The sequence below is a fragment of the Natrix helvetica genome (assembly GCF_964273705.1).
Source record: "Natrix helvetica genome assembly, chromosome: Z".
In the NCBI taxonomy this organism is placed as follows: Eukaryota; Metazoa; Chordata; class Lepidosauria; order Squamata; family Natricidae; genus Natrix; species Natrix helvetica.
Window position 1 is genome coordinate 46,721,830 of NC_138554.1, and position 24,826 is coordinate 46,746,655.

General features: G+C 45.5%; 1 protein-coding gene across 2 annotated transcripts in view; it reads right to left on the bottom strand.

Annotated features, from left to right (window-relative positions):
- Positions 1 to 15,571, bottom strand: part of P3H4 (prolyl 3-hydroxylase family member 4 (inactive)) — a 37,779-nt gene extending 22,208 nt beyond the window's left edge. For both annotated transcript variants that reach the window (XM_081971007.1, XM_081971008.1), the window contains exon 1: positions 14,910 to 15,571. In XM_081971007.1, the coding sequence (XP_081827133.1) occupies positions 14,910 to 15,506 (597 nt within the window). In that variant the 5' untranslated portion in view covers positions 15,507 to 15,571. The remainder of the gene's footprint in view (positions 1 to 14,909) is intronic.
- Between the last annotated feature and the right edge of the window lie 9,255 nt (positions 15,572 to 24,826).

The window sequence follows — 24,826 nt, forward strand, 5'->3', positions numbered from 1 at the left end:
CCAGAGTTTGAACAGAAGGTACTGTAATTCCTTATTGTACTTATATGATTTATACTAGTGAAAATTGCATTAGTACTTGTATTTGCAATTTTTTAAAGTTCATTCTTAAAAGATCTGCTAAACCAGAAGTATAAGATTGGCATCTATTGTGCACTTCCTGGTAATTACATGGGGTGTAATTAAACCTAGCTTCAACAAACAAGGTAGTAAAGAAGGATGTGGAGTACTGATTAAATTTTTTTTTTCAAGGGACACTGGAATAAAGTAATCATAAGAAACATACTGCCTCCTTCTTTTGAAAATTAAATGGAGGCAAACAGAGATTCTCATAATGTAAACTTCAATATGTAATAGTAATAAGGTGCAGTACTCTGCAGTACTACCTTTTCACCAGCTGACTTGTTTCTTCATTAACACTGAGAACCTCTGAGGTAGTAGCATGAGTCAAACTATCTATGACTGAAGACATCTGCCTACTACCAAATTTTGCTTTGCAGTCTATCCTAGACATGTTGGAGAAGTATTTGCCTCTCGTTAATTATCTCATCGATTAAGCTTCTCCAGGCCCCACAATGTCTGTTTCAGTCATCATTGTTTAGAATATCAGGGCACTATGCGGTAAAGGAGGCTGGTGCCTGGAAGCATCTCATCTGCTCCAGGCAAAGAAAGAAACTATTGTCCTCAGGATGGCAGAGCATAGAGGCAGCTGACCTGTTTTGCTTTAACGATTCAGGGAGGCTGGGAAGGGTTTTATAAACAGTGTATGTGCACATTAGTCCTTCCTTGGCTACCTTTTCCTTTCCACTGAAGTGTTAGATATATCAATATATATGGATTTCTCAACAATAATGGAGTCATATGTCAAAAGTGGTGGAACTAGAAATATATGGGACTTCCTTTAAGACATTCTTCTGTAAGCATGGCTTCAATTCCTCCTCTGAAGATGGCTTCCTAAAGCACTGTAGCACTGTCATAAGGGATGCGGTGGCTCAGTGGCTAAGACGCTGAGCTTGTCAATCAGAAAGGTTGGCAGCTTGGCGGTTCGAATCCCTAGCGCCACGTAACAGAGTGAGCTCCTGTTACTTGTCCCAGCTTCTGCCAACATAGCAGTTCGAAAGCACATAAAAAATACAAATAGAAAAATAGGAACCACCTTTGGTGGGAAGGGAACAGCATTATGTGCGTCTTTGGCGTTTAGCACACTAGCCACATGACCACAGAGACGTCTTCAGACAGCACTGACTCTTCGGCTTTGAAACGGAGGTGAGCACCGCCCCCTAGAGTCAGGAACGACTAGCACATATGTGTGTGGGAAACCTTTTTTTACTGTCATGCAGCAATCTATCATGAGCCAATGTTTGAGTAAAGAATACTAACTTCAAGGTATGGCTGAAAGTACTACTTTCATCTGGGCATCAGGATGTTTAAAAATAAAATGAGTCAGTTTTTTAAATCAAATCTTTTATTTCCTTCTCTTCCCTCTAGTCTTTTTAAAAATGTTCCTCTGTATTGTTTCAGGTGCTTTAAAATGCCTTCAATACATTTTAAACACCTTCCTCTATCTTGTCTTCATCTGCCCATTCCCCACCCTGCCCCAAATTCATCATTATGTGCATTCAATAGATTACGAACATGCCAAGAAAGTCAAATAAATGTACCTTTTATCACAATGCCTCAGTATTATAGCACAGCTTTGGAGAAATAAGGGAGACAATTCCCCCTTTGCATATTGCAAAACGTGCTCGTATATTTATGAGTGAATGGACATTTTATCAAAAATATGAATCAAGGATTCTCTGTATGTTCATAGACTAAGCCAGCATTGTTTAACAAAGTGCTTCCAGATGTTTGAGGCTTCAATTCACACTATTTTAATAGACATTAATGAAGTCCGTAGAAATCTACTTTAAATTTTGAATTGTAAAAGCATGGTGCTTATATCTCTGGCTTGTAGGACATGTGTGTTGGCTTGCTAGACAATTTCTAAATTAGAGATCCTGGCTTGCACAGAATAGCATGAGCATGCGCATTCAAAATGTATATTCTGGTTCCTAGTGTTGAGAGTATATAACTGATTTTGCAGAACTTGTGTTGGTGACCAATGAATTTCTAGATGAACAATAACATGCTAGTTTTGATTGATATCATGCTTTATGATTTGCAGATACCTGCACGACCTTCTATTCCAATTAATACTGGTGTGACTTTCATGTCAAGAGAAAATGCTAGCACCAATGTCACAGAACAGACAGTTTTCAGAGATTAAGATAGTTTTCCCCTTTGCTGATGTTGCGAAAATGACTGAACACAGTTTTTGGAATCTTTCCCTGATTTTAAAATGTCATCTTTAATTTTCATTTCACTTTTATATTTTTCTTTGATGCTGTCATGAAGTTCTTAACATCATTTTATATCCTTCTACTGTTTTATGAGACTTTCAATAAGACGGCTATTAGTACTTGAGCATTATCTGATAATTTTAAACTTTATACCATCAACATTGAGAAGGAGATTTTTCTTTTAAATTAATCTACTCAGCATTAATATCAATTCTGGTTTGACTGTGACAAGCTAAGTTATTGCAGAAGTGCAATATACTGATAACAAAGAATGTAAAATAAGCACGGAACTCTCGCTTTTATTTTAGCTTTCCCAACCGTAATATAGATTACCAGTTAGTAAAACTGAGAGCATTTATTGCAAAATGATGGAAGAATGATTGAGAATATAATGTGAAAGAAGGCTGATATTAGTATTTAAATACTCAAAATTGTCTCATATGAGGTGGCTATTGTTGACCAGGATTAGAACCAGAATCTGGAATAGCAGTAGAAATGGGAAGCCAATGTCAAAATCACATATTTTTCCCCTCTTACAGGATCCTTATCTGAGAGCCTCATCTCACTGAGATCCTTACTTAACTGAGGCCTAAAGATTAAAACATTAGGCTAACTAGCAGGAGGTCACAATTCACCCAGGTGGATGACTTTGGCCAGTCACTCTCTCAGCCCAATTTACACCCCAGGGTTGTTGTAGTAGAGAAAATAAGAGGAGGAATGTGTGTTGGATAAGTTTGCTGTCTTGATTATTTGTAAAAATAGTACAGGCAATGTTAGATCGGGCAATGAGAAGGCAGACTCAGGGTTAACGCAACAACAGCTCTTTATTCAGACAGACAAGTATGTACAATCCAGCAACTGTTCGGTCTGACAGCTCTCCTTTTATAGGGAGCTGTCAGACCTATAACCAATCAGATTAAACCTCTGTTCCTGCCGGAACAGAGGACCAGAGTGGAAACTATGGTAGCTAGTGTTAATATCAAACACCCCTCCAGTGGCGTAGCGTGGGGGGTGCAGGGGGGCCGGCTGCACCGGGCGCAACATCTGGGGGGGGGGCGCTCGCAGCTCTCTGCTGTTGACTTGCATGTATTTCAAGGCTGAATTTGAATTGAATGAAGCCGAGGAACGCTTCCCACGTTTAATACAAAAGAGACGCGAGCAGGTCTTCCCCGGGGTCGAGAGCACGAAAGAGGGCCAAAGTTTTCTTCTGCAGATCTGGGTCTCTTGAAGACTGCTGGGCAGGGTGAGGGACGTTAATAACGTGATACGGTTAAATTAGAGCAAGTGAAGACCTCGGGCGGCTTTCCTTTTCCTATTTTCCCAGAACCGAGGGAAGAAAATGATTCTGCTTCGGGCCTATAGAGGGCACTGCGAGCTTTGCTAAGGAGGACGGCTGCTTCAGAGCTTCATGTCCCGAGTCCAGTGGCGTAGCGTGGGTTGCCACGGGTTAGGGGGCGCAAATTACTTGCCTTGCCCCGGGTGCTGACAACCCACGCTACGCCACTGCACCCCTCTCCTCTTGGTTGGGATGTTCCTATTGGTCACATAGTCTTTGAGGTAGGCGGGTCTTTGTTTCGCTGTACCAGATCTGCGCAGTTCATTTGGAACCGGTTCTTCAGGCAGGTCGGACGGACCTGTCTGCTCTCCAGCTCCGCTCTGTGGAACCTGCTGGAACTTACCCCAGGCCCTATTTCCCTGGCTTTGCTCATTTGGAGCTTGCTGTGGGCCTGCAACAAACTCAGATAAGTTTTCCGGTACCTGCGGGTTTGAGCTGGCTGTGGAAGGAGTGAATGTTTGCTCCTTTTGGGTAGGGCCTTGGCTGCTTTGTTTCGGAATTTATAATACAATAATACAATAATACAATAGTAGAGTTGGAAGGGACCTTGGAGGTCTTCTAGTCCAACCCCCTGCCTAGGCAGGAAACCCTATACCGTACCAGACAAATGGCTATCCAACATCTTCTTAAAGACTTCCAGTGTTGGGGCATTCACAACTTCTGGAGGCAAGCTGTTCCACTGATTAATTGTTCTAACTGTCAGGAAGTTTCTCCTCAGTTCTAAGTTGCTTCTCTCCTTGATTAGTTTCCACCCATTGCTTCTTGTTCTATCCTCAGGTGCCTTGGAGAATAGCTTGACTCCCTCTTCTTTGTGGCAACCCCTGAGATATTGGAACACTGCTATCATGTCTCCCCTAGTCCTTCTTTCTCTTAAGCTAGACATACCTAGTTCCTGCAACCGTTCTTCATATGTTTTAGTCTCCAGTCCCCTAATCATCTTTGTTGCTCTTCTCTGCACTCTTTCTAGAGTCTCCACATCTTTTTTACATCATGGCGACCAGAACTGAATGCAGTATTCCAAGTGTGGCCTTACCAAGGCATTATAAAGTGGTATTAACACTTCACGTGATCTTGATTCTATCCCTCTGTTGATGCAGCCTAGAACTGTGTTGGCTTTTTTGGCAGCTGCTGCACACTGCTGGCTCATATTTAAATGGTTGTCCACTAGAACTCCAAGATCCCTCTCACAGTTACTACTATTGAGCACGGTACCACCTATACTGTACCTGTGCATCCGTTTTTGTTGCCTAAATGTAGAACCTTACTCTTTTCACCATTGAATTTCATTTTATTAGATAGTGCCCAATGTTCAAGTTTGTCAAGATCCTTCTGTATCTTAAGCCTATCTTCTGGAGTGTTGGCTATTCCTGCCAGCTTGGTGTCATTTGCAAATTTGATGAGTTCCCCATTTATTCCCTCATCCAAATCATTGATGAAGATGTTGAAGAGTACTGGGCCTAAAACAGAGCCTTGGGGTACTCCACTGCATACTTCCCTCCAGGTAGATGCAGTTCCATTGAGGACTACACGTTGAGTGCGGTTGGTCAGCCAGTTATGAATCCATCTGGTGGTGATGCTGTCTAACCCACATTCTTCTACTTTATCTAGTAGTAGGTTATGGTCTACCTTATCAAAAGCCTTACTGAAGTCCAAGTAAACTATATCAACGGCATTCCTCTGGTCCACTAATTTTGTCACATTATCAAAGAATGCAATAAGATTAGTCTGGCATGATCTGTTTTTGACAAATCCATGTTGTCTTTTGGCTATTACTTTGTTTGCTTCTAGGTGTTCGCAAATTCGTTGCTTGATTATTTTTTCCAGAATCTTTCCTGGTATTGAGGTCAGGCTGATAGGTCTGTAGTTTCCTGGATCTATTTTTTTCCCTTTTTTGAAGATGGGAACCACATCAGCTCTTTTCCAGTCCTCTGGTAGTTCCCCGGTGTTCCAGGATCTCTGAAAGATATAATTCAGTGGTTCTGAGATCTCGTCTGCTAGTTCCTTCAGAACCCTGGGGTGTAATCCATCCGGTCCTGGTGATTTGAACTCATCTAGGGTAGACAGGTGCTCACTTACCATTTTCTTCCCTATTTCAATTTGTGTTCCTAATCTGATTTTTGTGGTGCTGCTTTTGACAGGTTGGACTGTTTTATCCCTTTGTGTAAAGACAGATGCAAAACATGAGTTAAATAGTTCTGCTTTCTCCCTGTTGTTTGTCACCTTCTTGCCACTTTTTCCTAGCAATTTCATCTGGTGCTCTAAGATTGGAGTGGGAGAGGCGACCACGGAGTTGGTCAATATGCCTCCTCCAATTTCTACCATCCTCTAGCTCTAATAGATAAGAGCGAGGCCCGGTAATGCCTATCACCGTAGCAGGAATCCACAGGGTTCCCCCGGCGTAGTTGTGGGCGTATACTGAATCCCCTATGCTAAAGTTTCTAATCTTGCTTGTGGAGTCTGGGGGCGATGTGGCAGAGTAGTTTGGGTGTAGCCGGTCTAAGTGGTACCTTAGATGGCGACCCATGAGAAGCTCGGAGGGGCTTCTCCCGGTAGTGGCACTTGGCGTAATATGTTGGATTAGTAAATAGTGATCAACCCATGTTTGCCAATCACCCGGGCCCATTCTGGCGAGGGCCTCTTTAGCCGATCGCACCATTCTCTCCGCCTGACCATTGGAAGCTGGGTGGAATGGCGTGACCAGGGCATGCCGAATTCCCTGGCTAGCTAAGTAGGTCTCGAATTGCATGGCCGTGAATTGGGGCCCATTGTCTGAGACCAAGATGTCGGGCAGGCCGTGCATGAAGAAAAGTCTCCGTAGCACCTTGATGACCGCCTCTGCCGTGGTAGAGGTCATCAGGGCTACCTCTAACCATTTTGAATATGCGTCCACAACTATGAGGAACGTTTGGCCATGAATGGGGCCTGCAAAGTCAATGTGCACCCTAGACCAGGGTGCCTGAGGGCGCTCCCACTCTTTAGCGGGTGTCTCTGGGGCAGCTGGTCTGGATTCCTGGCACGGAGTGCAGGTAGCCACCTACTCTTCTATCTCCCTGTCCATGTTAGGCCACCAGACGTAGCTCCTAGCCAAGGATTTCATCCTGACAATGCCAGGATGCCCCACATGTAATGCTTCCAATACTGCCTTTCGCAGTTTGCTTGGAACGACCACCCAGTCCCCCCACAGTAAACAGCCTTTGATTACCGACAACTCATCGCGTTTAGTAAAAAACATTTTAAATTCGGCCCCAACAGGCCCCTTGGGCCACCCCCTCCACACCCAGTTCAGAATCTGCTTAATAGTAGAATCTTTAGCAGAAAAACGGGCAACGTCATTGGACGAGACAGGTCCAGAGTCCAGGCAGTCAATAAGTAGAACCGGTGTCTCGGGAGTGGGGCCGGCCAGCAGTTCAGGTAGGGGACAGCGGCTCAAAGCATTGGCATGTCCCAACGTGGAACCAGGGTGGTGAATTAGTTTGTAGGAGTAAGCAGCCAGGAAAACAGTCCACCTGGTCATGCGCGGAGACAAAAAACCAAGGTAGGTCGGTCCCCAGCCAGTAGCCCCAACAATGGTTTGTGGTCCGTCACAAGTTCGAAGTCTCGGCCGCAAAGGTACTTGCGGAACCTCTTGACTCCCGCTACAGCAGCCAAAGCCTCTCGGTCCATTTGGCTGTAGTTCCGTTCAGCGGAAGACAAGGTTCGCGAGTAGAAAGCAATAGGGGCTTCTGTGCCATTGGGCATGCAGTGGCTGAGGACAGCACTGACGCCAAAGGGGGATGCATCGCACGTTAACACCAGCGGCAGGGTCTGGCTGTACCAGCAGGGAGTCAGCAGTCAGAAGGAGTTTTACCGCGGCAAATGCGGCGGCCTTGGCTTGACCCCAGGACCATTTGGTGTTCTTGGACAGGAGGCGATGCAAGGGCTGAGTGACGGTGGCTTTCTGTTTGAGAAAGACGCTGTAGAAGTTAAGGAGCCTGAGGAACGCCTGCAGCTCAGCCTGATTTCGAGGTGTGGGGGCTTCCTGGATAGCTTTTACTTTTGGGGATGTCGGGTGGATGCCAGAGCGATCAATCATGTACCCCAGAAATTCTACCCTGGGCACATTAATTTAGCATTTTTCTTTTTTGAGCCGGAGGCCTTTTTCGCGAATTCTGGTCAAAACAACCCTAACTCTTTTTAAAAGTTGCACCTCATTTGCAACTGATACCAATATGTCGTCAAAATAGGGGACGATTCCTGCTATCCCCTGCAAAAGCCATTCCATGATGCTTTGGAACAGTCCAGGGGCGATACTAATTCCGAATTGCAGGATGTGGCATTTGAATGCAGCCCTGTGCATCATGATGGTTTGAGCCTCCGCTGTGGCGCCATCTACAGGCAGCTGCTGGTATGCCTGCGCCATATCTAATTTAGCAAAAAAATTTCCTGACCCTAGCGAATGTAGTAGGTGCTGTACAATGGGCACAGGGTAGGCGCTTTGTTGTAGCGCGTTGTTTATTGTGCATTTATAGTCCGCGCAGATGCGGACTGACCCATCCGGCTTGACCGGGGTCACTATAGGGGTCTCCCAGCGTGCATGGTCGACTGGCTCTAGGATCCCCTGACTCACCAGTTTGTCAATTTCCCTATCGATTTTAGGGCGGAAAGTGAAAGGTACTCTCCTGGGTTTTAGCTTGATAGGTGCTATGTTGGGGTCCAAGTTAAAAGAGATTGGTGTCCCCACATACTTACCGAGACCGGAGCCAAAGACGTCCTCGAACTCCTTAAAAATCGCCTTGGCACCGCTGTCTTTTATGGAGTTGATTCCGGTGGCTTCCAACCCCAGGGCTTCAAACCAATCAAGCCCGAGGAGGCTATATAGCAGTGCGCTGGCCACGGTCACGGGAAGCTTGGCGCTGATGTCTTTGAACTGCACTCAGAAGGTGCCTTGGCCCAGGATGGGGACTCGGTTCCCCTGGTAGTCACGCAAGCTGATGTCTGGGGTGCGAAGGTGCCGTTTCTTCAGGCTCGGGATGGCTTGCTTCAGGGTCGACTAGGAAATGATCGTTAGGGACAATCCAATGTCGACTTCAAGCTTGCAGGGAGTGTCCTCAATGAGGACTGTGACTTTCAGCTTTTTTGGCCGCCTGGTGCGGACTTGCCCTATCGTGGTTTGATAGGTCACTTTAGGTTCTCTCTCTGGGCGCCCTTGAGTTTTTCACCAGGCCCCTGGGTTGGGCCTCTGTTGGCGGTTTGGGTTTGGTTTTGGCTGCCAAGCGGTGGCAGGGAATTCACTCCGGCACACTTTGGCAATGTGCCTCTTCTTGTCGCAACGCTGACAGGTAGCGTCCCGAAACCGACAGGTAGACCGGGCATGGTCACCTCCGCAGCTTGTGCAGGGCGGCAGGCATGAGTTGAATCTTCGTGCCAGTTTTGAGTGGCTACTGCGCATGTGGTAGCTGTCATCGTCTTCGCTGTCATAGGGTTCTTGTTCAGCGTCCTCGTGATGTACGCGCGTTTGCTTCTGCGTGGTTTGTGGCCCGTTGTGTTGGCGCTGCAATGCTTCCGTGGACTTATCTGCAGATTCGGGCGCCCTGGCTTCGTCAAGTGCGATCTGCAGAGACATATTTGATCTGGCTAGTAGACCTCTCTGCAGATTAATGTCCCGCACGCCGCAGATTAAGCGGTCTAAAATTTGGTCGTCCAGGTCACAGAAATTGCAATATGTTGCTGCTTTTCGCAGGGCCGCAACATATTGGTTTATGGATTCTCCCTCTTGTTGGTTCCGCACGTTGAATTCATTGCGGCGAACGTGCCTCGATGGTTTGGGCGCTTAATGAGTTTTTAGAGTCTGTTGTAACGCCGCCCAAGGAACTGCTTGAATCGGAGTTGGCTCCGATAAGTCCTTCGCTGTTTCGAAGACCTCTCGGCCGCAGTAGCCCAGGAAGAGGTTCTTCTTGTGGGAGTCGGGAACTCCCCTAAGGTCGTTAGCCTCGAGGAAGCATTCGAACCTTAACATGTACGATTCCCAGTGTTCGGCCACCGGGTCATACCGAGTTGGCGGGGCGTGCATAGCCATTCTCGGATGAGGCGATTCGACTTTGCCGCTTAAAATGGTTGCTCGATGTCGCGCTGAAACTCCGGGCTGGATTTACTTGCTGGATGTCTTGTTGTTCGTTTCTTCGCCTATCTGCCTCTCAATCCCACCTTCGTCGCCAGTGTTAGATCGGGCAATGAGAAGGCAGACACTGGTTTAATGCAACAACAGCTCTTTATTCAGACAGACAAGTATATACAATCCAGCAATTGTTCGGTCTGACAACTCTCCTTTTATAGGGAGCTGTCAGACCTCTTAACCAATCAGATTAAACCTCTGTTCCCACCGGAACAGAGTGGAAACTATGGTAGCTAGTGTTAATATCTAACAGGCAAGATATAATAAACAATAGTAGCATTAGGAGTAGGAATGGATTTCCAGAGGAAGAAAAAACAATTGCAGACTATAAGAACCAGAAGCACTACTCAGGTAATCCCAAGGAAAGGATGAACTTCTAAAACAGGGGTGTCAAACTCGCGGCCTGTGGGCCAGATGTGTGACACTCTGGTCACGCTCACCCCCAGTTTAGTGAAGGGGCAAAAGTTGTGATACATCATGTGATAACGTGACATCATGAGTTTGACACTCCTGCTCTAAAAGAATGACCAGATTAAATGCAAGGAATATAAATCCTTCCATTTCTCATTAACATGTCAGAGCTGAAGAAGCGTCTTGGATGAGAAGTGAAATATCTTCGAAGAAAAAATAAGAAAGTCCATTGCCTCCTGAAAAAGCACCTTTGGGACAACCATGACCTGGATGACTGAGAATCTCTACAGATTTTAACACTTTTAGAACCAGAGGCTGTTTGTATTGTGGCTAGGCCCTACCAAAAGCCCCCCACTAGGTCTCACATTCCATGCCAGCAATCCAGGTTTTTTTACCCATTTAAAGTCAAATAGGTTGACATAGTTTCATCCCCAAAATCTCTAATTTAGTTTGACCAAATAAAACTGCAGAAGCCTTGTTCCCTCAAATGCCAGCTATCCTGAGGGAAACTTTGGAGGGAACCAGCCAGAGGTGGTATTCAGCAGATTCTGACTAGTTCTTGAGAACCGTTAGCAGAAATTTTGAGTAGTTCAGAGAATCGGTAAATATCACCTCTGACTGGCCCCAACCCCATCTATTCTCTGCCTCCTGAGTCCCAGCTGATCGGGAGGAAATGGGGATTTTCCAGTATCCTTTCCCTGGAGTGTGGAGGGAATGGAGATTTTACAGTATCCTTTCCCTGCCACATTCACCAAGCCATGCCCACAGAACTGGTAGTAAAAAAAATTGAATCCCACCACTGGAACCAGCTACTAGATCAGGGGTGTCCAAACTTGGGAACTATAAGACTTGTGGACTTCAACTCCCAGAATTCCCCAGCCGGCCAGCCAGCTGGGGAATTCTGGGAGTTGAAGTCCACAAGTCTTAAAGTTCCCAAGTTTGGACACCCCTGTACTAGATAGTTTGAGTAGTCTGTATACCCACATCTGATAATTGATTTGTATGTCAGGCCTGCTCAGACCTCAACCCAGAGTTTCCTCTAGCTTTGTCCTGCCTATTCATAGTACACCATCTTTTGGGTCCCTCTACACATGGTCATGCTCCATCTTCCAGACAGGATGGGTGCGATTGGGTGGTGATGTTCCATCTGCATTAGATCAAACTAGAGCCAGCTTGACTAGTTGTTAAGGCCTGAGGCTAGAAAGCAAAGACTGTGAGTTCAAGTATCATCTTGGCCATTAAAACCAGCTGGATGACTTTCCGCCAATCACTTTCTTTCAGTCCAACCCACCTCACAGGGTTGTTGTTGTTGGGGGAAACCGCCTCAGTATTTGTTTGCTGCCTCAGTTATTTGTAAAAAATAATAATAAAGGTGGTATACAAATATTATTTGGCACAAACTTGTAAACACAAACACAAATGATGATGAGATAGCCACATCTAGGTGCATCTAGGTGCAAAACAAAATCAGATCAGAGAATCTGATTAATATGTATACAGAAATTACTATCCACGACAGAAAAGAATAATAAACATTATAAAAGTAAGATGGAATTCCCCATAACCCCATGTTAGTATGAATAAGAATAAAGAACTTGAATGGGAAAGACTAAGAAACAAGCAATCCAACATACACAAAGAGACCGGTGTTCATTGCACTGCACACGAAAGCTATTTTCATTTGACAGTTTCTTCCCTGGAGAAACCTCATGTTAATTTAACACCAAAGTACTCTGTAACCACTGCGGCATCTATCATATAACTTTCTAGTAAGAAAAAGAGCAAATGACTTCTGAATTCAATAAAAATCAATTAATTTAACAGGAGGGAGGGAGGGAGGGAGGGGTGAAATGAGTACGGAAACTCATTCGTTCATACTCTCTATGTCCACTTGAGAAAGTCGGGGATCTGTATACCAGAGAGACGTGGCATTAAATGCTTTTGGTATAGAAGAACTCCTACTTCGGGGAAAGAAGCAGGGAGGGAGACAGAGAAAGAAAAAAAGAGAGAGTAAGACAAAGAGAAAGAAAGAGAAAACCGAAAAGACTAGTAGCTTCTGCTTCCTCCAGATTTAAAGAGCCAGAGCTCTTCAAAATCATTTAATCCCAGAAAGAACCACAATGGAAAAGGAAAAAAGGAATGCACCTTTTTTGACTGGCAAATGTCTGTAGCTGCACAAGAAGCTAGAAAGAGACAAGAAGAAAATGATTCCACTCTGCTTCATAGAGCCAAAGGAAAGAGCCTCAAACGCAACAAGGAAAAAAGCCTGGGATGATATAAGCATGACTCCTCTGCTCCCAACCCCCATACTGACCCTCAATTCCAGTGAAGTTTTTAGTTTCATTTGGAAAGCATGTCATCCAAGGGAAGACTGTTCAATATGGAGGATTTACATGTTTCATGATCATCCCTCCATAGAAACATGTATTTTGGAAGGGTCATGGAGTTTGCAGGGATCTAAGTGAGGAAAAATGTACTATATTTCCAAGAGCAAGCTGAGACTCTGGCTAGTGTAATGGCTAAAAGGGAGCTGCCAAATGGGTTGATTAATATGGAATAATGTACTATCTTCCTATGCAGACTTTTGTGCATTGACAACAGAGCATTGTTAAGTCAGAATAACCCTGAGCTCCCTGGAGTTGACATTTTTTTTTCTTTTTTCATAAAAAATAAAATACAAAACAATAAAACAAATAAAATGAAACAAAACAAAAGCATGCACTCAACTCTAACAACAACAACAAAGAAATACCGTGCAAGAGAAGAAGATGTGATCACTACTTTTTCTTTTCTTTCAGCACCCAGGCAGGGTGGATCCTACATGTTAAATGGAGTTCTCGTTTTTTCTGATCGCTTTGCCCAAATCAGAACTATTGCATCATTTTGAATTACTTCATTGGGTTTTTTTAAAGATAAAAACTGGTTTAATATATCAGCTTTCTTCCCACCAGCCCCTGAATTCCATTTCTGATCTGTCTGCTGTAACAAGAGTCTTGGTGATTAATTCTACAGGTTTCTAAAATTGAGAGCCGCAATACAGTCTCCATACCTTCTGTGCATTCTATAATTGAACGTATCTACTTTGGGCAAACTGGGCCTGATTGAATGGGCACTTAAATTATCCCACTGGCATTGATGGAATATGAAGATGGAATAAATTAAGATTAATTACTTAAATTAGGCCTGACTAACCTGTCTTCTTTCTGATATTGTTACAGCACAACTGGTCAGGTCCAAGGAGATTTGCCTTAAATAAAGTCATTCAAATGAACAGTAGATGGAAATGAGTACAGCCCAAGGGATACAAGAACCATAGTGGTAGTGATTTGTTTCCAAAGGTTACTTAAATACAAATATTAATGGCAATATTATTCTTTGCAACACACATCCATTTTAATACTTGATAAATGGAAACACTTTACACACACACAAAACCTACTACAGATACTCCTCGACTTACAACAGTTTGTTTAATGTTGTGTTACAATGGTATTGAAAAATGTGACATGACCGTTTTTCACAGTTACATCATTTGCAGCATCCCCATCCTCATCATGTGATCAAAATTCAGATGCTTGGAAATTGGTTCATAGTTATGACTGTTTCGGTATCCCAAGGTTATGGGTTCCTCTTTTGCAACCTTCTGATAAAGTCAATGGGGAAGCCAGATTCATTTAACAACCAGGTTCCTAACTTATCAACTGCAGTGATTCACTTAACAGCTGTGACAAGAAAGGTCATAAAATTGGGCAAAAATCATTTCACAATTGTCTCACTTAACAACAGAAAGTTTGGGCTCAACTGTGTTGAGGACTACCTGTAGTTACTGAGTAAGATAGAAAATGAAATTTCTTGCCCCAGGAGTACATCTGCCTATTCTTAAATGACCGTAGTACAGCAATCCTCACTTAACAACGGTCTCTTTTAGCAATTATTTGAATTAAGATGATGTTGAAAAAGTAATGTTACAACTGGCTTTCAAATTTATGACTCTCTCAGCAGTCCCACAGTTACATGATGGGAGATTTGGCGCTTCGCAACCACCAGCAAGCATTTTTAGTCATGACATCTCTCCTCAGTACCATGATTGTCACTTGCATACCTTACAGCCATCTTCTGACAGCTGGTCAATGGAGAAGCGGCAGTAAAATTCAAGCCACCGTCATGAGAATGTCCTGCTTAACCAACACAAGGTCGTAAGGCCATGATGTCTTAACGATTGTGTTGCTCAGTTATGAAGTTGCCCGTTCCAATTATGGTTGTTAAGCGAAACTAAATGCTGAGGCATCCATACTTACACTCAGTCTGTACACACAATACTCTTGGTGCTATCTTTTTTCCTATAGTAAAGTGACTTTTATCTATGCATCATTTGAATTGATACCAGCCAGGACAGGAGGAGCTTCATCACTGGAAGCTTTCAAGAAGAGACTGAACTGCTGTCTGTCAGAAATGGCATCTCCTGCTTGGAGGGGGGGTTGGACTAGATGACCTACAAGGTCCCTTTCAACTCTGTTATTGTGTTCTCTTAGAACTGAAAAGGGATTATAAGAACCAAATAGCATCGATTAAGCTCCGCCCACGGTATCAAGAACTAAGCAAACGGCTCACTGGAACCGTCCATACTTAATGGTACAAAGCTTCCGCGCTCCCCACCTAATCCCACACTCACCTTGAAAAGCGCGTAGTGAAGATACTGGTAAGGAGTGCGCCGCTGAAAGTCTCGCAAAGTCTCGGTCGGCGGGTAAGTGAGCTGAAAGACGGGAAGGTTGCCCTTGCATCTCCGCAGGCAGGAGGCGCGCTGGAGGACAAGCCCGAAGTATTCCATCTCCTGGTCCTGGAGAGCTTCCCCGGGCACGATCCCCGAAGCATTCACGCCGCATCCCGCGCTACCTTCAAGCCCTGCGAGCGAACCGCCTTTCAGAAGCAGCTCCGAAGGAGACGGGCTGTCCCACGCGCCCTTGGGAAGCTCTGCAAAAAGTGGCCCGGTATCTAACGTCTCGCTCCCCGCGCATTCCTTATGGCAGTGCGCCTCGCTGTCTTGGAGCAGGCGGTGAAGGCGCAAACTCGCCTCCAAATAGCGGATGCTCTCCCTCCAGTTCTCGCCCTCGTACTGCTCTAACGCATAGGCGTATGCGCTCTGCAGGGGCATCAGCTCAGCTTCTGGGAAGCCGCGGAAGCTGTATTTTTCGTATTGCGCGCCCACTATAGGCGTCGACGCTACGAAGAGTAGGAGAGCCAGCGGGAACCCCCGTCGTCTCCGCTCCATGCCGTCCCTGCGGCCGGCGACTCTGTTCCTCTGACCAGACCTGCAACTTGGAGGCCCATCAGGAGTCTCTGGGAAGCAGGGGGAAGGCAGACGGGACAGACCCATTTGGATTCCGCAGGGTCTTAAGCGCGCCCTGATATACTTCCTATATTAAAAAAAGGGGGGGCGGGGAGCCGTTTCCACCAATTCTTTCCTTTTAAAAGTGAAAAAAAGCCTGGTTTGTTTGTTTGTTTGTTTTTAAATCTATGGGTAAAACGAGGCAGAGAAAATGTGATGATTGTTTGGCTTCATTATGAACCAAACCAAAGTGCAAAGAACTCCAACTTTCTTCAGGCTTCAGGGAAGGCACACAAAATGTGTTAAAAAGTATCTATAACCTTTTCCAAAAAATCAAAATAAGATAAAACAGTTAAAGTATAAACTGAAGCAAGTCACCTGTAAAATAGAAACAATGACAGAAAACAATATGAAAGGTAATATTCCCCAAAGTCTGAAGATATACACTTAATAATAATAATAATAATAATAATAATAATAATAATAATAATAATAATAATAATAATTTATTAAATTTCTAGACCGCCCCCTCTCCCCGGAGGGACTCGGGGCGGTGTACAGGAATAAATTTAAAAACATACAAACAATCATATACATAGCTAAAAATCAAATTAAACAACCCCTGTACGAATTTATAAAAAATAAAAACATTAAAAACAGACCCTAAAACCAATCCTAAAAATTTAGAAATAAAACTGAGGTGGGAAAGATGGAATTAGGCCAAGCCGGCTAGCTGGAATAGGTGGGTTTTAAGTTTCTGACGGAAGGAGCAGAGATCCGTAGTCATTCTAATGTCGGGGGGAAGGTCATTCCAGAGGGTCGGGCCCATCACAGAGAAGGCCCTTCCCCTAGGCGTTGCCCGCTGGCACAGCCTAGTGGACGGTACCCGGAGGAGTCCCTCTCTGTGTGAGCGAATCGGCCGAAGGGATGTATGGGGCAGGATACGATCCCGCAAATAACTAGGTCCTGTGCCATGGAGCGCCTTAAAAATGATGGTCAACACCTTGAAATGCACCCGAAAAGCCACAGGCAGCCAGTGTAGCCCGCGCAGGAGAGGTGTTACGTGGGAGTAGCCAGAGACTCCTGAGACTGCCCGCGCGGCCGCATTCTGAACCAGCTGCAGCCTTCGGGTGCATCTCAAGGGGAGCCCCATGTAGAGAGCGTTACAGTAGTCTAGCTGGGACATCACAAGCGCATGAGTGACTGTGCGAAGGGCGCTCCGGTCCAATAGGGGACGCAATTGGCGCACCAGGCGAACCTGGTGGAACGCCCCCCTGGCCACGGCTGTCACATGGTCATCCATGGACAGCCGGGTATCCAGAAGAACGCCCAAATTGCGTACCCGATCCACGGGGGCCAGACGTTCGCCCCCAATGGCCAGTGATGGAGTAAGCTGGTTGAACCGGGGCGCCGGTAGCCACAGCCACTCAGTCTTGGACGGGTTGAGCTTGAGTCTGTCACTTCCCATCCAGATCCGTACGGCTTCCAGACACCGGGACATCACTTCGATAGCATCGTTGGGGTGGTTTGGGGTAGAGATGTACAGCTGGGTATCATCCGCGTACAGATGGTAATCTACCCCAAACCCACGAATGATCTCGGCCAGCGGCTTCATATTTGTATTGAACAGGAGAGGCGAGAGGACCGACCCTTGTGGCACCCCACAAGAGAGCGGCCTCGAGGTCGACCTCTGCCCCCCTGCCAATACAAATTGCACTCGGCCAGAGAGGTAGGAGGAGAACCACCGCAAAACGATGCCCCTCACCCCCAACCCCTCTAATCGATGCAATAGGATACCATGGTCGATGGTATCGAAAGCCGCCGAGAGGTCTAATAGGACCAGGATGGAGGAACAACCCCCATCTCTGGCCCTCCAGAGATCATCCACCAACGCGACCAATGCCGTCTCCGTGCTGTGGCCGGGCCGGAGACCGGACTGGCACGGGTCCAGATAATCATTTTCCTCCAAGTGGCGCGGAAACTGTTGTGCCACCACACTCTCTACAACCTTCGCCAGAAAGCAAAGGTTGGAGACGGGACAGTAGTTGGCTAACAGAGCTGGGTCCAGGGAAGGCTTCTTGAGGAGGGGCCTCACCACCGCCTCTTTCAGGACGGCCGGCAAGAACCCCTCACTCAAAGAAGCGTTAACTAACTCCTGGAGCCAGCCTCGTGTGACCTCCCAGGATGCCAGTACAAGCCAGGAGGGACACGGGTCCAGTAAACATGTGGTGGCTTGCAGTCACCTACGCAACCTGTCCATATCGTCGGAAGTAACAGAGTCAAACTCCTCCCAGAGTGGAGCCTCAAGACCCACCTCCAACGTCCCCTCTAGACCACTAGTACAGACCAACTCGCTTCGAATCTGAGCGATTTTGTCCTGCAGATACTCCCCAAATTCCTCTGCTCTACCCTGCAAAGGGGCTTCCCGCGGCCTCTGTTGAAGGAGGGAGCGGGTTACCCCAAACAGGGCGGCAGGGCGGTTATCTGCAGCCGCAATAAGAGTGGCACAATACTGACGCTTGGCCACTCTTAACGTCACAAGGTAAGTCCGTAAATGGGCTCTCACCTAAGTTCGGTCAGATTCAGAGCGTGATGATCTCCATCTGCTCTCTAACCAAGGGGCCTGGGTGGTTCGCTGCCACAAGAGAGGCCGCAAAGGCGCCACCCGGTCCAAGACCCCGCGGCCGCACTATTCCATGCAGCCACTAGGTCCTCCGATCGGGTATGGGTCAGGGCTACAGGAAATGGCCCGAGCTCCGTCTGGAACCTGTCAGGTTCCATCAGGCGCCTGGGGTGGAACCATCTTGGGCAATCTGGTTCTGCCTCCCCGCGGTGGGGAGTAGCGGCTGGAAAGTCAACCAGAGCAGTGAGTGATCAGACCATGACAGGGGAGTGATAGCTAAATCCCCTACTCCCAGATCACTCCTCCATTGGCCAGAGACAAAAATAAAATCCAGTGTGTGTCCTCCCTCATGTGTGGGGCCCTGAATTATTTGGGTCAGGTCCATGGCTGTCATGGAAGCCATGAACTCCCGAGCTGCTTCGGATGCCTCCCCTACCGATGGCAAGTTGAAGTCACCCATGACCAACAGTCTAGGCGTTTCAACTGCCATCTCGGCGATCACCCCAAGGAGCTCGGGCAGGGCTGCTGATGCATAGCGAGGAGCCAGGTATACAATTAGCAAGCCCAACTGCTTCCCTGGGCCCCACTTCACACACAGGGACTCACAACCGGTTATCTGTGGCACAATGGTCTGTCTCGGCTCAAGACCTTCCCTCGCAATGACCGCTACCCCACCAGCCCTGCCTAGTGCCCGTGGCTGATGAAATGCGCAGTAACCTGGCGGGCACATTTCCATGAGAGGGAGGCCTCCCTCGTGGCCCAGCCAGGTCTCCGTAATTCCTGCCAGGTCCGGCTCCCCCTCCGACACCAGGTCGTTAATGAGGGGGGCTTTGTTGACAACGGACCTGGCATTGCATAGCATCAGCCTCAGGCCCTGGCTCTGTAGGTCCTGACCACCTAGATTGCGGGGGTTGGGACATATGACCGGCCGAACCCAACGACTGCGGTCTCCCAACCGGTGATGCGATCTCTGTCTACCCTCGCACCTGCCCCTCCCCACGACCGTTGGAATGAAAAGACCCTCTTCTGGAATATCGCTACTCCCCCCCCCTTAATGGCTCCGCTCCTTTCCTTGCTAACTCCACCCGCCGGCTTGGCACTGGTCCCTCCCTCAGCCCGGCTAACCCCTCCCCCCACCCTAGAACCCCCTAAAAAACGAATTAAAAATTTAATTAAAAACCCCCTGAGGCCACGCCTCGCCCACCTCTCTGGATTAATGTATCCCTCATCGAGGTGGGCCCTCGTAAGAGCAGAGGGGCAGACCTGCGAGAGGGGGGACTCCTGCAATAGAATTAGGTCTGCCCTTGAGTACATGGCACATCTCCAACCGGGCCTGCAGAACACTGAGCTGGTGGGTCACGAGCCAAGTCACCAAGTTCCTTGTTGATGCATTTCAGCGCCATCCTGCCTTCTGCGCGGGGGGAGCGTGGCGGTGCGGGTGGTGGTGGTGGTGGGTGGCCGCGCGGCCGGGGGTCACTCGAACTGCGCCTCCTTCGCCTCCACCTCGTCAGGCCTATCTGCGCCGCTGTCCAATATTCAAGTGTGTTAGATTACAATAGATCAATTGGCAATGCTGATTGTGAATTTATTTATTTATTTATTTATTACTTGAACTTATTAGTCGCCCCCTCTCCCCACAGGGACTCGGGGTGACGTACAAAAGTATTATATAGCGTACAGAGGAGGTAAGAATAAATAAATAAGTTACAATACCTAAAAAAGTTAAAACCCCAGTGAAATTAACCCTTAAAAACTAAAATTACCAATTAAAAATGCCCTGGGCTGGAGAGATTGTAGTGAATGATGGGAGATGCTAGCTTGATACATGATTAATCAGACAAGCCACTATTTTTCAACTTTTTTTTTTCTGAATGGACATCCAGACATGGTTGGTATGTCTTGGCTTCAATTATACTTTTGAGAATTCAAGATGGTTTTGCCAGAAGCAAAATATATTTTTAATACAACACAAATTGAGAGCCACAGAAGACCATGAAAATAAGATAGGAGGACAATTTTAAATCATTCTTGGATGCTTCATAAACTTTATAATGTAACTTTTGCAATAAATTGCCATATATATGTATTTTTGCAAATACCTTAAATTACAAATTGTAAATCAGCGTCCATAATATTTTCAGGTTTCTCTCATTGTGGAGCTAATTTAGCACAGCTACCCTGCCATAAAATAAAAAATTTCCAGATGTAAAAACCAAAGGTTGAATAGTTATATGCATAACTTCTATTATTTAGAGCCCTGCAAATTTTATCATTTCACTTTGACTTCAAAGTAATAAAAATAGTTTCTGGTAAAACAACACAAGTAAAATAAATATATATGTGGGAGATAGCTGCAACATATGGCGTTTCATGTCTTCTATAAGCTGTTAAAATTAATCTAACAAATCTATCTTAACCATGTACAATCAAAGTAAAACAGGTGCATACCATTCAAGTGAACCTTGAAAACTGAGGCAAGGCATTTGGTCTAGTTGCAAATGGTAGTGGTCAGAATCCTGGTTTGAATTAATGCTTTTCTCAGGTGTCCCTTACTTTAATATCTGCTCCACTGTTTGCTTTGTAACACTCCTTTAAAATAAAAATAAGACATGTCAAACATTTGTGGACATTTCAGCAATCCCCTACTCAAGTGTATGGCCCAACAATCATAAACATTCTTGCAGCTGCTGTTTTTATGAAAGGCAAAGCAGAAATCCTGTTTTAGAAGACATTTATTATAGAATTTTGCAATCAGGAAATTCCGTCTTAGTTTAAGTTTGGATTCTTACTGTAAAGCTTCCAGCCATTGGTTTTATTTAACTATTGGGTGCTCTGGCACAGTGGTTCCCAACCTTTCTGGCTTTGCAGACTGGTGGTGCCAGCGGTGAAGGCAAGGAGGGACAGGGGGGGGGGTTCTGCACAAGTGATGGGTAGGTGTCTCCACCGCTTGCACAAATTGAGCATTGCGCATTTGCTCACTCACCCATCGTTTGTGCAACCTGGTTCTCAACGGGCTGCATACTGGGCCACAGCCTAGGGGTTGGAGTCCCCTTCTCTGAGAATAAATGCACATCCTGCCACCCTCCACTCGGTCACCCTTTTATATGGGTGATCATGTTTTCCCTTAGTCTTCTCTTTTTTAAGCAAGTTCCTTTTACTCTTTGGAGATTAAGCTTCCAAACCCATATCATTTTTGTTGCTCAATAATCCAGACATGGTCTGACTAGTGCAACATACAGTGGTGCTATCACTTCCTGTGATCTTAACCCTATACTTCTGTTGATGCAAGCCAAAATGGTTCTTTGGGCAACTCCAGAACATTGCTGGTTTATGCTTAATCTGTGACCTACTACTGTGTTTCCCCGAAAATATGACATGTCCTAAAAAGAAGGCCATGACATCTTTTTTTGAGTGGGCAAAAATATAAACCCTCCCCCAAAAATAAGTCCCTTAGACAATCCACCCCCCTCTGGCCAGGCAGAGCACCACTCACCAACCTAGCGGTATTCCAAAGGCACCAAGCCGCGGGAGCTGGGGGAGGGCAAGGTGCTCACTTTGCTTGGCGCCTTTGAGATACAGCTAGGTGGGTGAGTGGCACTGTGCCCAGCTGGAGTGGGGGATTGCCAGGCGGCTGCTCTCGCAAGCGAGCTCCCAAAGAGTCCGCTTGCACAGCCTCGGGTGAATGGCTGTGTTCTGCCTACCCCCCAGCTCCCACGGCTTGGCACCTTCGGGATACCCCTAGGTCAGTGAATGCTGCTCTGCCTGGCTGGAGGGGGGGTGCATGAGCACCTGCTCCTTCCCCAGCCTGCATGTCTCCCAGCCTCACCATGCCCTGGCCCAGTTCTCCCTGCAGGGCCAGGGCACCACTGCCGCTGCCCTCCCAACATAGCTTCTTCTCCAGCTTCCAAACTCCGAATATCAGCTGCCAAGTCTTCCAGCAGCAGCAGCAGCTCTGGGAGTGAGCTCTATGGTTGTGGGCCAACTGCCAGAAGACTCTCTGTCCCACCAGCGCAACACCATCATTCGCCCTGAGGCTCTTTGGGAGCCCCCTCGCAAGAGAGCAGCCACCCGGCAACTCCAAAACAATAAGCCCTCCCTGATAATAAGGTCCAAGCCATATTTTGGGGGTCAAAAGAAAATAAGACCCTGCCTTATTTTGGGGAAAACACAGTAGGATATCCAGATCCTTCTTGCAAATACTTCTAAGGCAAGTAACTAACTACATGTATTTGCACATCCTTTCCCCCCCACTTTCCATCGTTGAATAGGATTTGTTGGTTAGGGTCCAATATGCAAGTCTATCAAGACCCTTCAGAATCTTGAGCCTGTCTTCTAGGATGTTAGTAATCCCTCTCCTGCTCAGCTTTATGTCGTCTGTAAATTGTATAAGTATTTTTCTATTCCCCCATCTAATCCATTTATGAACAGGACTGGGCCTGGGACAGAATCTGAAGTATCCTATTGCAGAACTCCTTTCAGGTAGACATAAACTCATTAAGGACTATATGTTGGCCTCAGTTGCCCAGCAACTGAGAATCCATTGAGTAGAGAGGTTATCATCCCACATCGTTCCAGTTTATTATCAAGTCAAATGCTTCATCCCACATTGTTCCAGTTTATTATCAAGTCAAATGCTCAATAACCTCTAAATACATAACATCCGCAGCATTCCCTTGCTCCAACATCTAATCACATTGTCAAAGAAAGCATTAAGATTTGTCTGGCAGGGCCTCTTTGTGACAAAAACATGCTAATCACCTTGTTTGTATCTTATGTGCAAACAAATCCTTTTCTAGGATTTTCTCAATTATTAATATCAAGTTGATATTTTTGTAGTTTTCTTGGTCTACTCTTCCCTGGTTTAAAATAATGAAACAATATTGTCTTTTCTCTAGTCTTCGGGTAATTTATCCAGGCTTTTTCAAAACTTTGAATCAGTGGATCCGAAGTGACATCTGCCAGTTCCTATAGAATCATGGGGTATAAACCATTTAGGCAGCAATTCATTCAGTGCACCTGAAAATTTGGGATTTGCCATTGATATGCAACTTTTTTTGTCTTACTTGATTGTGCATTTGGAGTTGAATGAAGGGAAAACAGTAGAGGCTTGGTTGTTTTCTGGCAGATGTTTCATGACCCAAACTAGGTAACATCATCAGTGCTAGCAAGAAAAGAAACATCTGCAAGAAAACAACCAAGAGTACCAAGGACCCCTCTCCCTGCAACAACACCCCCCCCCCCCCCACAACATACTGAAACATTTTAGCTTTAGTGCACTATTGTGCAGAATTGGCACGTTGATAGGTTTCAAGGGGGTCTGTTTTGGATAATTTTGGATATGAATTGGGATTTCCCCCCCTCTCTTCCCCCAAACATTCCCATGCTTTATAGTGCTTTGCTGTTTGATCTCCATTTGATAGTATGGAACAGCATGCTTTACTTGGATTAGTAGGAAACTGAAGTTAGAATGGTCATGTATTTTTCTCTAGTTTGATTAACTTCAATTGCTGGTTAAATCAAATTTGGTTGGTTTCATGCCACAGACAATTTTAGCAAGTTGTACGAACAAAGCATTTGAGAGGCTGTTTAAAGACCTGTATGTGTCCCTATATCTGATAGATCCACTTAAGTCCAAAACTATTGGTAGTTCATAAAGAATTTTTAAAAGAAGTATTAAAAGTCATTTACAATTAGACTTGGATAGCAGACACTGGAGTTAGCAGGCATTTAAATTCATATCCAAGTATATCAAATAACATAAATAAATATCAACATATTTTATATTTCTTTTCTCTTTTTTATTAACACATAAGCAGGTGAGTGAAGCTCAGGGGTTAAAAAATAGAAGGTTTTTGGTTTAAAAAAGAAAAACAGAAGTTATTTGGTTGTATGAACAATATAAATGTGTTATGTTTTGCCATGAAAGCATAAATAGTGTATGTTAAAAAAAAGGGGGGGGGGTGCACAATAGCCTTCCCCTGAGGCTATTCTATTATAACAAAATGAGAATTTATACATACTGAAACATGCAATTCAAGGGCAGGTAGTAAAATTAGGCCACTTGTTCAATAATTACGTAAGTCAGCTAAATGTTGGCCAACTTTCATTTTGACTTGATTCACAATTTACACTAAACAGTAGTTTTTTAAACTGTGACAAATGGGTTCATACAAATATAGAAAGTCTGCTAATTAGATGCAATTTTATTGGGCTCAGTTCCCTCTCTTGATCTATCTTCTATAATACTTGGCAGCTTTTCCAAGACTAGTCCTGTGTTATCAGCGTACCTACTTTCTTCCCTTTATCTGTCCACTGTCTTCCATTAGTGCCACTTTCCTTAACTATGCCAAGCGTAGCGGTTGTTTTCTAGGCTGCCATCTGCTTGAACCAGATGGACAGAGTATGCGAGTCTTTATCTACCTCCTCAAAACTGATTTACAAGTGGGACTGGAAGTCTATAGCAGTCTTAGTCCTCATGTCCAGATTCATAATTGGAATCGCTATGAATGAGAAAGCAGATTGAGAACTATGACTGAGCTTCCATTTCAGTATGCATGTACTGAACCTATATACTAAATACTATAACCTAAGGATTTTTGTGAGGAAGCTGCAAATTCAGGTTTTGAGAGAGTGAAAAAAC